This window comes from Hemiscyllium ocellatum, chromosome 3 (assembly GCF_020745735.1).
Source record: "Hemiscyllium ocellatum isolate sHemOce1 chromosome 3, sHemOce1.pat.X.cur, whole genome shotgun sequence".
In the NCBI taxonomy this organism is placed as follows: Eukaryota; Metazoa; Chordata; class Chondrichthyes; order Orectolobiformes; family Hemiscylliidae; genus Hemiscyllium; species Hemiscyllium ocellatum.
Window position 1 is genome coordinate 38876197 of NC_083403.1, and position 13074 is coordinate 38889270.

At 43.1% G+C, this 13074-nt stretch overlaps 1 protein-coding gene across 3 annotated transcripts in view; it reads left to right on the forward strand.

Annotated features, from left to right (window-relative positions):
• The window catches only part of ascc3 (activating signal cointegrator 1 complex subunit 3), a 556691-nt gene that overhangs the window by 466210 nt on the left and 77407 nt on the right, over positions 1 to 13074 (forward strand). For all 3 annotated transcript variants that reach the window (XM_060849581.1, XM_060849588.1, XM_060849596.1), the window contains exon 36: positions 808 to 942. In XM_060849581.1, the coding sequence (XP_060705564.1) occupies positions 808 to 942 (135 nt within the window). The remainder of the gene's footprint in view (positions 1 to 807; positions 943 to 13074) is intronic.

Below are 13074 nucleotides of genomic sequence, written 5' to 3' on the forward strand. Positions count from 1 at the left end.
ACTTAACTCTGCCCAACATTGTGAAGGAATATATTGTCTGATTATTATCACAAAGCTACTTTTGAGACCTATCTATACTACCAACCTGAGGTTACCATGAAAGTCCCTTCTTCTCAAGCTGAGGTGTAGTGACCCTCAGGTTAAAGTCACCACGAGTCATCTCTCTGTCTCTAATGAGAGATCTTGGCACTTTTAGTGGATTGACCTTTACTGTATGCCAATTGGCTAATAACCACTTTAATATGGCCTGCCCAACATTGCTCCACAAGTTGCTCCATGTACAAAAATAATTTATTTTCTTTTTTGGATATTCCGTAGATCATGATTTCTGTCCTGCTTGTACATGTAAATCACCTAGCCAGCTGTTCTGGTTGTGAGCAGAGATTGGTTCCTCAGACAGGGGTAGGAAAAGCAAACATATTTGGGGAGCCTCACATTTGTTTCTTTAAGCAAAATATGTCAACATATGTTAGTGTTTCTGCATCAAATATCTTTTGTTTGCTTTTTTACAGTAGTATGGTTTAAAAGTAAATAATAAATCATTTGCCAATCTTTTCCTGTATTTAAGAATTTATTTAGACATCACAAAATGCATAATTTTAGCTGAAGGTGATGCAATCTATCAAATCAAACCACTCATGTATCAAGAACCTGCCCAAAACCAGTGGCTTCTATAACAGGCATGTCACCTGCTTTTGCAGGTTACTGCCCATGCAGGAAACACCGAAATTCGCTCAAATATCAGAGGAATGTTTTTGAATTTTAATTCTAAATTCATTTTTAATAAAGCATATCTTTGTCTTGTAGGATAATCGCAGCCTCCAGTCACTGGATTTAGGCCGTATAGCCTCTTATTACTATCTGAAACACCAAACTATGAGAATGTTCAGGAGCCAGATGAAAGCAGATTGTAGTGTGAAAGACTTGCTTTCTGTTCTAACGGTGAGTACAAGGAGCTGTAAAGCATTTGCTGGAATCTCCAATCCATCTCGCTCAAACGTAGGATTTGCTCATGAAATATGTGCTGAGAGATATTGACATGGGAACCTTAAAATCTATGCATTGTATTGCAGTTGTTGTGTAATGGGTATGTTACAATAGAAGGTCAAGTCATGGAAATTTATTTTGTTTCCTGTCTACATTATTAAGGACTCTAACTGAACAGGAGGCTATTATGGTCACCATTTTGTACCATATGTCAGAATGTCTCTTATCTGTCATTTGTGCTATTTATGATTGGCGGTTTTAAAGAACGAACTTGCAGTTATGTAATTTCTTTTGGTATGGTTCTGTGGTAACACTCTAGCCTTTTGAGCCATAAGGTTATGGATTCAGGTCCATTTGGGACATAATTTAAGCTGTTACTCCACTTCAGTGCTATGAGTGCTGCAATGCATGTTCAGCAATGATGAACCTCTTGGGCCTAGCAAAAATTGTAATGGAGACTCCAGAAAACCTAACCACCCTTTAGCCAACGGGCAACAGGTGGAGGTGGTATTGAGTCACACAGAATGCACATATTTCACAGAGGCAGCAGCGGATGTAAAACTATTAACTACTTGCAGTCAGATTGATTTTTGCAAGGAAGGACTGGGAAATACAATTTGTGGTGATTATACCTGGTAGTGGAAGGTCTAAACTTTGCAAGGTTGCTTGGATTGGTAGGGACATCTTTTTGGACACATGCAGGGAAATGCTGAAGAGCTGCAGCAAATGTCACAACAATGGCAGCAAATTAGTTGCAAATATCTGGCTTAATCCTAAGGGAGTAGGAGGATAGAATAACTGCACTTGTCAAGGCAACACTTCTTTGCCCTAACTGATTCAGGTACACAGATGGCAGGAAGGAGATCGTGTGAAAATAAAGCATTGCACATTTTCTAAAAGAAGAGACAAAATAGGCAGGCACTATTGCATATAGATGTCATAGATGCAAGGAATCCAGAAGAAGTATACCAGACCAAGAAGTAAAGGCCGGGATGCATGTACCAAGAGAAAGGTTGAGGATTTTTTTTCCATGGAGTGTAGGTATTTGAGGGGGTGACCTTCATAAAGGATTATGAAATCATGAATGGCATAAATAAGGTGAATAATCAAGGTCTTTTCTCCAGGGTAGGGGAGTCCAAAACTAGAGGACATAGGTTTAAGGTGAGAGGGGAAAGAGACCTGAGGGGAACTTTTGCACACTGAGGATGGTGCGTATATGGAATGAGTTACCAGAGGAGGTGGTAGAGGCAGGTACAATTACAACATTCAAAAGTCATTTGGACAGGTATATGAATAGGGAAGGTTCAGAGGGATATGGGACAAATGTAGGCAAATGGGATGAGCTCGATTTAGGAAATCTGATCAGCATTGATAAGTTGGGCTGAAGGGACTGCTTCCATGCTATATAACTCTAATGAAGGTTGGGACAACTAATTTTGTGGGGAGGTATACTAACATCTTAGGTCATGACTGAAAACCAGTGCTGAAGACAGCTGAGGTTCACCTAAGATTATGGTCACAAATGTAGGTCGGAACAATTATAAATTTACCAGAGGGAATGATCCTTGCAAACTGCAGGCACGTAGATGTAGCACATAGTGCAAGAAGATCTCGGACCACAGGTCTGTCCGCTCTTATGCCCTGCCAGTGGTTGTAGAGATTACCATGCCTCCACATTTTTACATGCCAGGCTCTTTCCGGGGCTCAGCAGAAGACCTATCCAGAATGTCACAGTCAATCACACACTGTCAAATCAAGGTAGTAACTAATACTCTATTTGTATGTGAGGGGAAGTATATCCAGTTCCCTGTTAATTTGGAATCTCGAGTATCAGCTTCATTCAGATGCATGTATTTCTTGATTGTCCGCACATTGTCTTAAAGGCTCCAAATCAGCAATAAGACTGAATGGAATGAATGAATGAATGAATGGGAATGACACTTCATTCACTGAATGCCCAGGTAGTTGGTGACAGCAACCAAGCTTTCCTTCAGATCTTTGCAAAGGCCACTGTTAGCTGCCATGACTACTTCATACTGAAGAATTGCCAACTCCCTGAGATTTTTCATCCACCTACACAAATCTGTGGTGAACCTCTGAGGAGAAAAATACAATATCTTTTTAGAAGATTGTAAATTACCCTTTTGGACAAATGCGAACTGGCTACAAATGCACAATAGATGGGTGGTGACAGGCAGTAATATCGAGCAGGCACTTGGCAATCTCGGGTGCATGGAACTTGTTGTGGAGAGCAGCAGTATTCCGGTACAGAACACGGTAGGCAGAATGGTTGTGATTTGCTGCGTGCTCATCCACATTGCACAACAGAGAGACTCCCATCTGGACCAGGAAAATTCCATGGCCAGAGATCCAACATCTGAGGAGCAGGACAATAAGAAGAAGATTGTCATTTCTTTTCTGAAGAGTATGATACAAAGAAGGATGGGGGAGGGCAGCAATGTCAAAGCAGCTGAGAAACATGCCCACATTACCAGGGCTATTCAGTGTGGGAGGGATCATCACCAGTTATGCCTAATACAAAGCAGATTCAACTAAGATCCTGAGGTGTAATTTTGCCATCAGTCAGTCCCTGGTGAGCAACTTTCATATAATGAGCCTATTACATGGAAACTGGTTACTAAGGGAAATGCCCACCCCAATAAGATGGAAAAGCAACATCAATGAGTTTGACTCTCGTGATTGCAATGAGGTCAGCCATGTGGACTTCATAGAATATGAGTTCCATGATTGGGGCTGTTATTCTGGTCTGACCAGGAAACACTTGCTGACAAACATAAACAAAAATGTCAGAGGATCTGTTCAGTCTGAGAGCTGGCTCTGAAGGAGCTGGAGTAGTGTCAAGGACTTCTCACATGTAAATAAAGGGTGACTTGGTGACAGTACACTGTCTCTGTGGAGTTATCTCAGTGCTGACAAGCATGAGACAGCAAACGAGTCCCATTAGATCCAAATGGAGTAAGATAACTCATTGGCTGGTATCCAGGAGAATGCACACATGAAAAGTTCACCTACATCTGGTTTGAAACAGTTAAATTGCTCAGCAATATCCAAGACAAAACCAATCAAAATAACGATCTGGTAAAATGGTCACCCAGCTCTAATGGAAATCAGTAGCGGTGATCCAGTGATCACAGATCGAATAATTAACACAGTTTGTTCTGGACTCCCAACCTGAAATTTGCACAAGGTCTCAGCTAGACTGAGAGCCTACACTGGCTGTCCTGATATAGCACAAATTTCATCAGTGCAAATTGGCTATAACACGATTGATGAATTGTGGATAATGCGAATTTTCTACTGAACCGTATAGCAATTTTGCAAAGTGATCTTCTACAGAGTGGCTTTCTATAGCACGAAGTTGTAGAGGAATGCAACTGTTATGTTATAGCAGAACGAACTGTACTGGAGAACCTTAAGGATACAACTTAAATTCTGGTCTTTTATGAGAAGTAGCCAGTTCAGTTATTGTTGATTGTGGTAAAAAGCTGAGGCCTGAGCTTGATGGGGATGGAGTGAAATTGGTTGAGAAGAATTCGTCTAGATTGGCTCAACATTATTCACGTGGCTGAGTGAAGTCCTGATTAAATACCCCAGAGGTTTTTCAGGAAGGTCTAGGATGCCAGGCCACCTTGCATGTTGACCAGGAAGGAATTCCAAGATTCTGCAAGTCCACCCAGTGCTATTTGCCTTACTAGCTAAAGTAGAGGCAGAAATCAGAAAGCTAGAAAGCAAAGGATGTATCAAACTAGTCCAGTTTGCAGAATGGGCAGCACCACTCATACTGATTGTGAAGCCCGACAGGTCGATTCGCCTCTGTGGAGATTTTAATCAAATAGTAAACAGCTTCTTGCAGCTGGATAAATAGCCGATCCCACACCTAGTGGATTTATATGCAAAGCTGGCAAGGAGTTGTTTTTCACGAAGCTGGATTTGAGCCATGCTTACTTGCATTTGCCATGAGATGAAGTTTCCCAAAAATATGTTACAATTAATACCCATTCAGGTTTCAATCAATATATGAGAATGCCATTTGGATTGGCAGAGTATCATAGAGTCATAGAGATGTACAGCATGACCCTTCAGTCCAACCCGTCCGTGCCGATCAGGTATCCCAACCCGATCTAGTCCCACCTGCCAGCACTCGGCCCATATCCCTCCAAACCCTTCCTATTCATATACCCATCCAACTGTCTCTTAAATGTTGCAATTGTACCAGCCTCCACCCCTTCCTCTGGCAGCTCATACCATACACTAACCATCCTCTGTGTGAAAATGTTGCCCCTTAGGTCTCTTTTATATCTTTCCCTCTCACCCTAAACCTATGCCCTCTAGTTCTGGACTCCACGACCCTAGAGAAAAGACTTTGTCTATTTATCCTATCCATGCCCCTCATAATTTTGTAAACCTCCATAAGGTCACCCCTCAGCCTCCGACGCTCCAGGGAAAACAGCCCCAGCCAGTCTGTAGTTCAAATCCTCTAACCCTGGCAACATCCTTGTAAATCTTTTCTGAACCCTTTCAAGTTTCACAACATCTTTCCAATAGGAAGGAGACCAGAATTGCATGCAATATTCCAACAGTGGCCTAACCAATGTCCTGTACAGCCACCACATGATCTCCCAACTCCTGTACTCAATACTCTGACCAATAAAGGAAAGGATACCAAATGCCTTCTTCACTATCCTATCTACCTGCGACTCCACTTCCAAGGAGCTATGAATCTGCACTCCAAAGTCTCTTTGTTCAGCAGCATCCCTAGGACCTTACCATTAAGTGTATACGTCCGACTAAGATTTGCTTTCCCAAAATGCAGCACCTCGCATTTATCTGAATTAAACTCCATCTGCCACTTCTCAGCCCATTGGGCCATCTGGTCCAGATCCTGTTGTAATTTGAGGTAACCCTCTTCGCTATCCACTACACCTCCAATTTTGGTGTCATCTGCAAACTTACTAACTGAACCTTATATGTTCTCATCCAAATCATTTATATAAATGACAAAAAGTAGAGGACCCAGCACCAATCCTCGTGGCACTCCAATGGTCACAGGCTGCCAGTCTGAAAAACTGTCCTCCACCACCACCCTCTGTCTTCTACCTTTGAGCCAGTTCTGTGTCCAAATGGCTAGTTCTCCCTTTATTCCATGAGATCTAACCTTGCTAATCTGTCTCCCATGGGGAACCTTGTCAAACGCCTTACTGAAGTCCATATAGATCACATCTACTGCTCTGCCCTCATCAATTTTCTTTGTTACTTCTTCAAAAAAACCCAATCAAGTTTGTGAGACATGATTTCCCATGCACAAAGTCATGTTGATTATCCCTAATTAGTCCTTGCCCTTCCAAATACATGCACATCCTGTCCCTCACCCTTCTTAAACAGTGGCACCACGTTTGCCAACCTCCAGTCTTCTGGCAGCTCACCTGTGACTATCGATGATACAAATAGCTCAGCCAGATGCCCTTTAACCGTTTCAAGACATCCAGCACTTCCTCCTCTGTAATATGGACATTTTGCAAGATGTCACCATCTATTTCCCTACAGTCTATATCTTCCATATCCATTTCCATTTAGTATCTCCCCCATTTTCTGCAGCTCCACACAAAGGCCGGCTTGCTGATCTTTGAGTGGCCCTATTCTCTCCCTAGTTACTCTTTTGTCCTTAATGTATTTGTAAAACCCTTTGGATTCTCCTTAATTCTATTTGCCAAAGCTATCTCATGTCGCCAATTTAGAACTTCAACTTTTAGATCTGGTCTATCCTTTTCCATCACTATTTTAAAACGAATAGAATTATGGTCACTGACCCCAAAGTGCTCCCTCACTGATGCCTCAGTCACCTGCCCTGCCGTATTTCCCAAGAGTAGGTCAAGTTTTGCACCTTCTCTAGTAGGTACATCCACATATTGAATGAGAAAATTGTCTTGTACGCACTTAAGAAATTCCTCTCCATCCACACCTTTAACACTGTGGCAGTCCCAGTCGATGTTTGGAAAGTTAAAATCCCCTACCATAACTACCCTATTATTCTTACAGGTAAATGAGATCTCCTTACACGTTTGTTTCTCAATTTGCCTCTGACTATTTGGGGGTCTGTAATACAATCCCAATAAGGTGATCATCCCTTTCTTATTTCTCAGTTCCACCCAAATAACTTCCCTGGATGTATTTCCGGGAATATCCTCTCTCAGCACAGCTGTAATGCTATCCCTTATCAAAAATGCCACTCCTCCTCCTCTCTTGCCTCCCTTTCTATCTTTCCTGTAGCATTTGTATCCTGAAACATTAAGCTGCCAGCCCTGGACATCCCTGAGTCATGTTTCTGTAATTACTATGATATCCCAGTCCCATGTTCCTAACCATGCTCTAAGTTCATCTGCCTTCCCTGTTGGGCCCCTTGCATTGAAATAAATGCAGTTTAATTTATTAGTCCGACCTTGTCCCTGCCTGCCCTGACTGTTTGATTCACTTCTGTTCTCAACTGTACCAGCCTCAGATTGATCTCTTTCCTCACTATCTCCCTGGGTCCCATCCACCCATCTTACTAGTTTAACTCCTCCCAAGCAGTCCTAGTAAATTTCCCTGCCAGTATATTAGTCCCCTTCCAATTTAGGTGCAATCCGTCCTTCTTGTACAGGTCACTTCTACCCCAAAAGAGATTGCAATGATCCAAAAATGTGAATCCTTCTCCCATACACCAGCTCCTCAGCCGTGCATTCATCTGCTCTATCCTCCTATTCCTGCCCTCACTAGCTCGTAGCACTGGGAGTAATCCAGATATTACTACCCTTGAGGACCTCCTTTTAAATTTCTGCCTAAATCTCTGTCATCTCCCTTCAGAATCTCAACCTTTTCCCTTCCTATATCGTTGATTCCAATGTGGACAATGACCTTTTGCTGGCCCCACTCCCCTGTGAGAACATTCTGCACTCTCTCTGAGACATCCTTGATCCTTACACCAGGGAAACAACACACCATTCTGCTTTTTCTTTGCTGGCCACAGAAACATCTGTCTGTACCTCTGACTACAGAGTCCCCTAACACAATTGATCTCTCGGAAGCTGATGTACCCCTCGTTGTATTAGAGCCAGTCTCAATACCAGAAACTTGGCTATTCATGCCATGTTCCCCTGAGAATCCATCACCCCCTACGTTTTCCAAAACAGCATACCTGTCTGAAATGGGTACATCCACAAAAGATTCCTTTCCTAGGTGCCGACCTCTCTTACCCTTCCTGGAGTTAACCCATCTATGTGGCTGTATCTGAGACTTCCCCCCCCCCCCCCCCCTCCTATAACTGCCATCCATCACATACTGTTGCTGTTGCAGATTCCTCATCGCTTCTATCTGTCTCTCCAACCGATCCACTCGCTCTGATAAGATTCGCATCCAATTTCTAGTAGATATAATCTGCAGTAACCCTTAAACTCTCTTTAAACTTCCACACCTGACAGAACGTACATATCACTGCAAAGGCCATTTTTCTTTCTTCACAATCTACAGACCCAGAAAATAACACCGTCTTATTCCTCTACAAAATATGCCCCGCATTAAATTAATAGCTATGGCTTATATTTTAAGTTTAATCAAGAGACTTATCTCCAAAAACATAATCAAGAAAGAACCCACTGTACTCACTAATACAGCCTTTCTCTTGGACAGACTTAAAACAACAATTAACTTATCTGATTCTGTGCTGTGAACTTCGCCCAAACTGGATCCTCCAAGATTAGTTGTGGAATTCGCTGTTTGTTAATTTTTCCAGATACACTCCGATGTCCAGCGACGAGTGAATTCAAAAACAGTAAAGGCAGGTTTTCTCTCTCTCTCTTTCTCCTGCACTGACCTCTCCCTGTGCTTCCGTTGTCTGCTCTTCTCCCTTTTAAAACTGCTGTTGTTTTGACTTTTTTTCCCCAAATTTCCAAAACAATGTAACAGCATATAAAACAGTAATTGCTGCTCCTGGAATTCGAGGAAATCACCTCCAGGACCTAAAATACCTCAAAAAAAGGAACAGCTCTTACAGCCAGAAACTTTTCCAGTTCTCCATCTTGGATTACCCAGAATCCTCATCAGCCTGTGCAATTTTGCAGTGGTTGATGGAGGACGTTTTCCAAGGTCTACCCCAGCTCACTATTTGTCTAGATGATGTGATAGTAACAGGGAAGACAAATAAGGATCACTTTGGGGCACTTCCAGGCTCCCCCCCAAGTGATCTACTTGGACTACATTGTCATCACCATCAGATTGTGAGGATGATCAAAGGTGTCCCAGCTCCCACATCATTAGCAGAACTTAGGTCTTTCCTTGGGCTGGTGAACTGTTACAAAAAGTTCATACATACCCTCGCCACCATCTTGGCACCTTTGCATCAACTCTTAAATGGTCAGCCTTGGAAGTGGTCGACTAGCCAAGCCATGGCTTTCAGGGAAGTGAAGAAGCCACCATCATCCTCAAAGATGTTGGCACATTGTGATCCCAAGCGAGATGTGGTATTGGCATGCGATGCCTCCTCATACAGCATCAGGGTAGTATTAGCTCATAGGGGGCCGAATGGAGAGGGATGCCCAATACACACTAACTTATGCAGAATGTAAACACACCCAGATAGCGAAGGAAGGCTTGGCACTTGTATTTGAAGCCAGGAAGTTCTATCAATGCCTTTACAGACATAAATTTGTAATATCCAGGGACCACAAACCCCTGCTAGATCTACTTAAAAGGACAAGTCAGTGCTGCCCATAGCTTCAGGCCAAATGCAATGGTGAGCTCTCATACTAAGTGCATATAATTACAAGTTGAAACACCATCCGGGAGAAAGTGAGGACTGGAGATCAGAGTTGAAAAATGTGTTGCTGGAAAAGTGCAACAGGTCAGACAGCATCCAAGGAGCAGGAGAATCGATGTTTTGGACATAAGTAGAATTCCTGAAGAAGGGCTTATGCCCGAAACATCGATTCTCCTGCTCCTTGGATACTGCCTGACCTGCTGCGCTTTTCCAGCAACATATTTTTCAACACCATCTGGGAGGCCAAGGAGCGAATGCTGCTGCATTGAGCTGCCTCCTGATGGCAGATACACCACTGGTGATACTGCTACTAGAAGAGGCCATATAGTTTTAAATTCTCTGGATCCATTTCCAGTCATAGCTCAAGTCATATCAGACTTTGAACACAGAAAGATCCAGTCCTGGCAAAACTGAAACAGCTGGTGGTGATGGATGAAACAAAAGGGCCATCACAACTAGAATTGAAACCTTTTTGGACCCAGAGAGACCGATCACAGTAGAGGACAGTATATTATTATGGGGAGCAAAAGTGATTGTCCCAAGAAAAGGTCGCCGTCAGAGACTGCGTGAACTCCAGAGTCATCCAGAGGTTTCCAAATGAAGATGTTAGTGAGAAGTTGCATCCGGTGGCCAGGATTAGATGCCAACACAGCCACATTGGTGGGACAGTGTCCAGAGTGCCAACAAGGACAAAATTTACTGCTACATTTGTGGGAATGGCCAACAAACCTTGGACTCGGTTACATGTTGACTATAAAGTTCCTTTCATGGGCTCAGTGTTCTTAGTCATTGTGGATGCCCACTCTAAAGTGACTGGACATGTGTAGAGTTTATTCGTCAAACACTTGAATGATGATAGAAAAACTGCACACATTTTTTGCAATACGTGGACTTCCGAAAGTGTTGTTGCAGATCATGGGCCATCGTTTGCCAGCAGGGAAAATAGATTATTTGCTAAAGTTGAATGGTATTTTTCATATAAGGGCAGCTCCATACCATCCATCGTCCAATTGTCTGGCAGAAAGAGCAGTCCTAATGTTGAAGGCAGTCTTAAAGAAACAGCCTACAGCTTCACTAGATACCAAACTGTCCCAGGTTCCTATTTGACTATCGGACCACCCCTCAGACGACTACAGGGATAGCTCCAGCAGAGTTGTTACTGGAGAGCAGACTCCACAGCAGATTAAAACTGATCTTTCCAGACCTAGTGGGGAGGGTGAAACAGCATCAGGAACACCAATACCAGACACAAGACTCTGCTAAGTGAGAAAGACAGTTTACTTCAGGGAACAAAGTTTGGGATAGGAACCATGGGAATGGCCCTGCATGGGTAAGAGGCATGGTTGGCGCAAGATCAGTTCCAATCATGTATAAAGTTTGGGTAGGTGCAATGGTCCTGAACAAACATGTGGACCATATGAAAGCTGCAAACTCGCAAACAGTACAGGAGCAAACAGTGTCCGGTTCCTTAACTGCCTTTCTGACTGTTCTGGAACCCGTGAGGTTTCTGTCTAGCATTGAGGATATCTAGGAATCTGAGATGGACATAGCAGATGTCGCCACCTTGAGGCCTTAGCTGCCTGAAGACGAGAATAAATTTCTTCCAAGAATCTCTACACACAAGTGGCGAGCTACTGTGTGTTACACTCTGCCCGTATCAGAGGCAGAGTTGGAGGAACCTGACCCGGTGCTGAAATGCCCCAGTAGAAACGACAAAAATAAAAGAACCAGCCTATGTCCTCAGACTCAGTGAAGGAGGGATGGTGTGATTGTAATCAGGTCAGCCAGGTGAACCTCATAGAATATGAGCTGAAAATGTGTTGCTGGAAAAGCGCAGCAGGTCAGGCAGCGCTTGTCATTCCTGATGAAGGGCTTATGCCCGAAACGTCGAATTTCCTGTTCCTTGGATGCTGCCTGACCTGCTGCGCTTTTCCAGCAACACATTTTCAGCTCTGATACTCCAGCATCTGCAGACCTCACTTTCTCCTCATAGAATATGAGCTCTCTGATTGCGTTTGTTAATCTGGTCCAATCAGGGAGGCTGGCTAACAGATACGAACAGAAGTGTCAGAGGTGTGAGAGCTGGCTCTGAGGAAGCTGGATCAATGCCAAGGACCTTCCACATGTTTATTAATAAAGAATGATTTGGTGACAGGATACCATTCTCTGTGGAGTTAGTTCAGACTCACGACATGGAGTCATAGAGATGTACAGCACAGAAACGGACCCTTCAGTCCAACTCATTCATGCCGATCAGATATTTTAAATTAAATCGAGTCCCATTTGCCAGCATTTGGCCTATATCCCTCTATACTATTCCTATTCGTATATCCATCCAGATGCCTTTTAAATGTTGTAATCGTACCAGCTTCCACCACTTTCTCTGGTAGCTCATTCCATGCATGTACCACCCTCTGCATGAGTAAGTTGCCCCTTAGGTCCCTTTTATATCTTCCCCTCTCACCTTAAACCTGTACCCTCTAGTTTTCGATTCCTGGGGAAAAGACTATTATCTGTGCCCCTCGTGATTTTATAAACTTCTATAATGTCACCCTTCAACCTCCGACAATCTGGGGAATATAGGCCCAGCCTGTTCAGCCTCCCCCCAAAGCCAATATGTCTGAAACCATTACAACACATCATTACATAACTTCTGGATTTAGCATATTACAAGCTCACCACTTGAGATGTCCTTTGTGAACAAGACTCTTCACATTACTGCCAACAGCTGTCAGTAAGATGCCATTGTCACCGGTCTGTGCATAGTCAAATCATGCTTACAATTCTGACAGTGCTATTTGGAATTATGTCTTCATACCCAGTAGCTGCTATTAAATTATTGGATTTGCTAACAAACATTCAGATAATGCATGTTATGCAAGGTGAAGATACAACTATGTTAGACCAGCTTTTTGAATGATGTTGTACATCATTCTCTAAGCTCATTCAGAATATTGGTTCAGTTTCAAGAACGGATAACATTTGCAACATACAACATCTCTATGAACCTCAGCCCCCTTACACACCACAAGCAGAACAGATCTGGAGAAGGGTCACTGAAACTTGAAACATTAACTCTGCTTTCTCTCTAGAGATGCTGCTAGACCTGCTGAGTTTCTCCAGCAATTTCTGTTTTTATTTTATTCAGATCGCCAGCATCTGAAGCTCTTTGTTCTATATTACTGACATGAATTCACAGGGTTTCATTGAAGTGGAGCAGGATGCATGGCCAATTTTTCCTTCCCAAAGCTGGGAACACTGCAAATACTGAAGTCATT